At 53.1% G+C, this 1,509-nt stretch overlaps 1 protein-coding gene across 1 annotated transcript in view; it reads right to left on the bottom strand.

Annotated features, from left to right (window-relative positions):
• Dennd3 (DENN/MADD domain containing 3) overlaps nucleotides 1-711 on the bottom strand; it is a gene marked incomplete at its 5' end in the record, with an annotated part of 68,637 nt that extends 67,926 nt beyond the window's left edge. Inside the window, 1 exon segment of the mRNA XM_013520212.1 lies at nucleotides 432-711. Coding sequence (XP_013375666.1) covers nucleotides 432-711 — 280 coding nt within the window.
• Between the last annotated feature and the right edge of the window lie 798 nt (nucleotides 712-1,509).

Genomic DNA, 1,509 nt, shown 5'->3' with positions numbered 1-1,509 from the left:
GATGGAGCCCAGAAACACAAGCTCACCATTAACTGGAACTGTGAACTTGGGGACCAAATGCAAACTGAGCTTCTTTCTCCAGTAAACAGAGAGCGATGGAGAGAAAGGAGGCTTAGTGACATTCCAGAGGCCAAGCCAACTTCCTGTGAAGTCAAAGTGGCAATGCCTCAAAAGCGCCCCAAAGCGCACCTTACTACCTGGCAATCCACACAGACTTTCTTCCTGAACTCAGCCTTCTAGGCCCTGAGACTGCACTAAATACTTTCAGCCTCCCCTGACAGAACCCAGAGTCCCGTGATCCAACACCAGATGGTGCGGGACTCTGTCTCCACTCCCTACCCTGTGTCCTCAGCATGCAGACCTCTGGACATGGACCACTTGTGGGGCAACCTGCTGTAAGGCACTCAGGTTGGCCACCACATCTACCATACCTGGAAAGCACAGCTGGGGCAGAGCAACGAGGTCCACACCACCTGGGATGCTGATGTCCTCAGAGTCAGGCCCTTTGCAGTCCCCCGGGGGGCTCTTCCAGGCCTCTGTCTTGGGCTTCTCTCTCTTCTTCCTGAAGGAGCGCCTCCTGCCTTTCCCTAGGGTCGCACAGTTCCCAACAGCCCCCTGGCTGTCTTCTTTACTGATAAAAGGAGGCACAAAAACAGACAGAACCTCTGGGTCCAGCGGGGAGAGGCTTCTGACTCCCCTCTTTTGGGCAGCCTGAAAAAGGAACAAGAGGAGTCACTGCATGGTCCACTCCTTCCCAGCACAGCATCCTCTGCTCATCTCCTCCGCCTGCTCTCTGCCACAGGCTCCAGTAGCTGCAAGTGGTCCTGTAAAGGTGCAGGGGGAGTGTCCTTCCCACCCGAGAGTCACATCATCAGTAAGTCACCAAGGTTTCTTGTAAGAATTCCCAGTCCCAATGTTCAAACATTCACAAAACCCCTTAAGCCCAGGGCTTCTGTGTGGAACACAGGCAGCTACAATGTGCCCTCTTGGCACAAGCACTGCAGCCCTGAGCTGAGTACTGAGAAGTACACTGGAGCTTCAATCCTACCTCGCAGTCTCCAACAGCCAGCTGCACATGACTGTGCCTCTGAGTGCCCCTCTCACAGGGTACACGGAGGGGATGGAGCAAGCAGGACACACAGAGGAGGGCAGCCCCAGGACCACGCATGTGCACTCTGCCCAGGGAGGTCAGAGGCAGATGCTGAAGGGTCCTGTGCATCCTCATCCTCACACTCTACATAAACATGTTCACTGGCACTATGCCCTCCATGCCCCTGGGCCTTCCCTCAAATGACTTCCTGTCCCTGCCAATCTGGTGGATGGACAGAGGAGTGAGGAAGATCTGACAGATATGAACGGGAGACACATCCTTCTTCTACGGACCAAATGGTTCCTTGGGATGGGTGAAAGGGGAACACTTAACCTGAATTCTTTTAAACTTTAAGCTGCTACCAGTTTTTTTTAGCTATTTATCTTTCCATTCTTTTCCCATATAATATAAGGAACAGA

This window comes from Chinchilla lanigera, unplaced genomic scaffold (genome assembly GCF_000276665.1).
Source record: "Chinchilla lanigera isolate Chin_1 unplaced genomic scaffold, ChiLan1.0 scaffold00053, whole genome shotgun sequence".
NCBI classification, from domain to species: domain Eukaryota; kingdom Metazoa; phylum Chordata; class Mammalia; order Rodentia; family Chinchillidae; genus Chinchilla; species Chinchilla lanigera.
The sequence above is the reverse complement of the archived record's forward strand: the minus strand, read 5'-3'. Positions and strand labels throughout refer to the sequence as shown.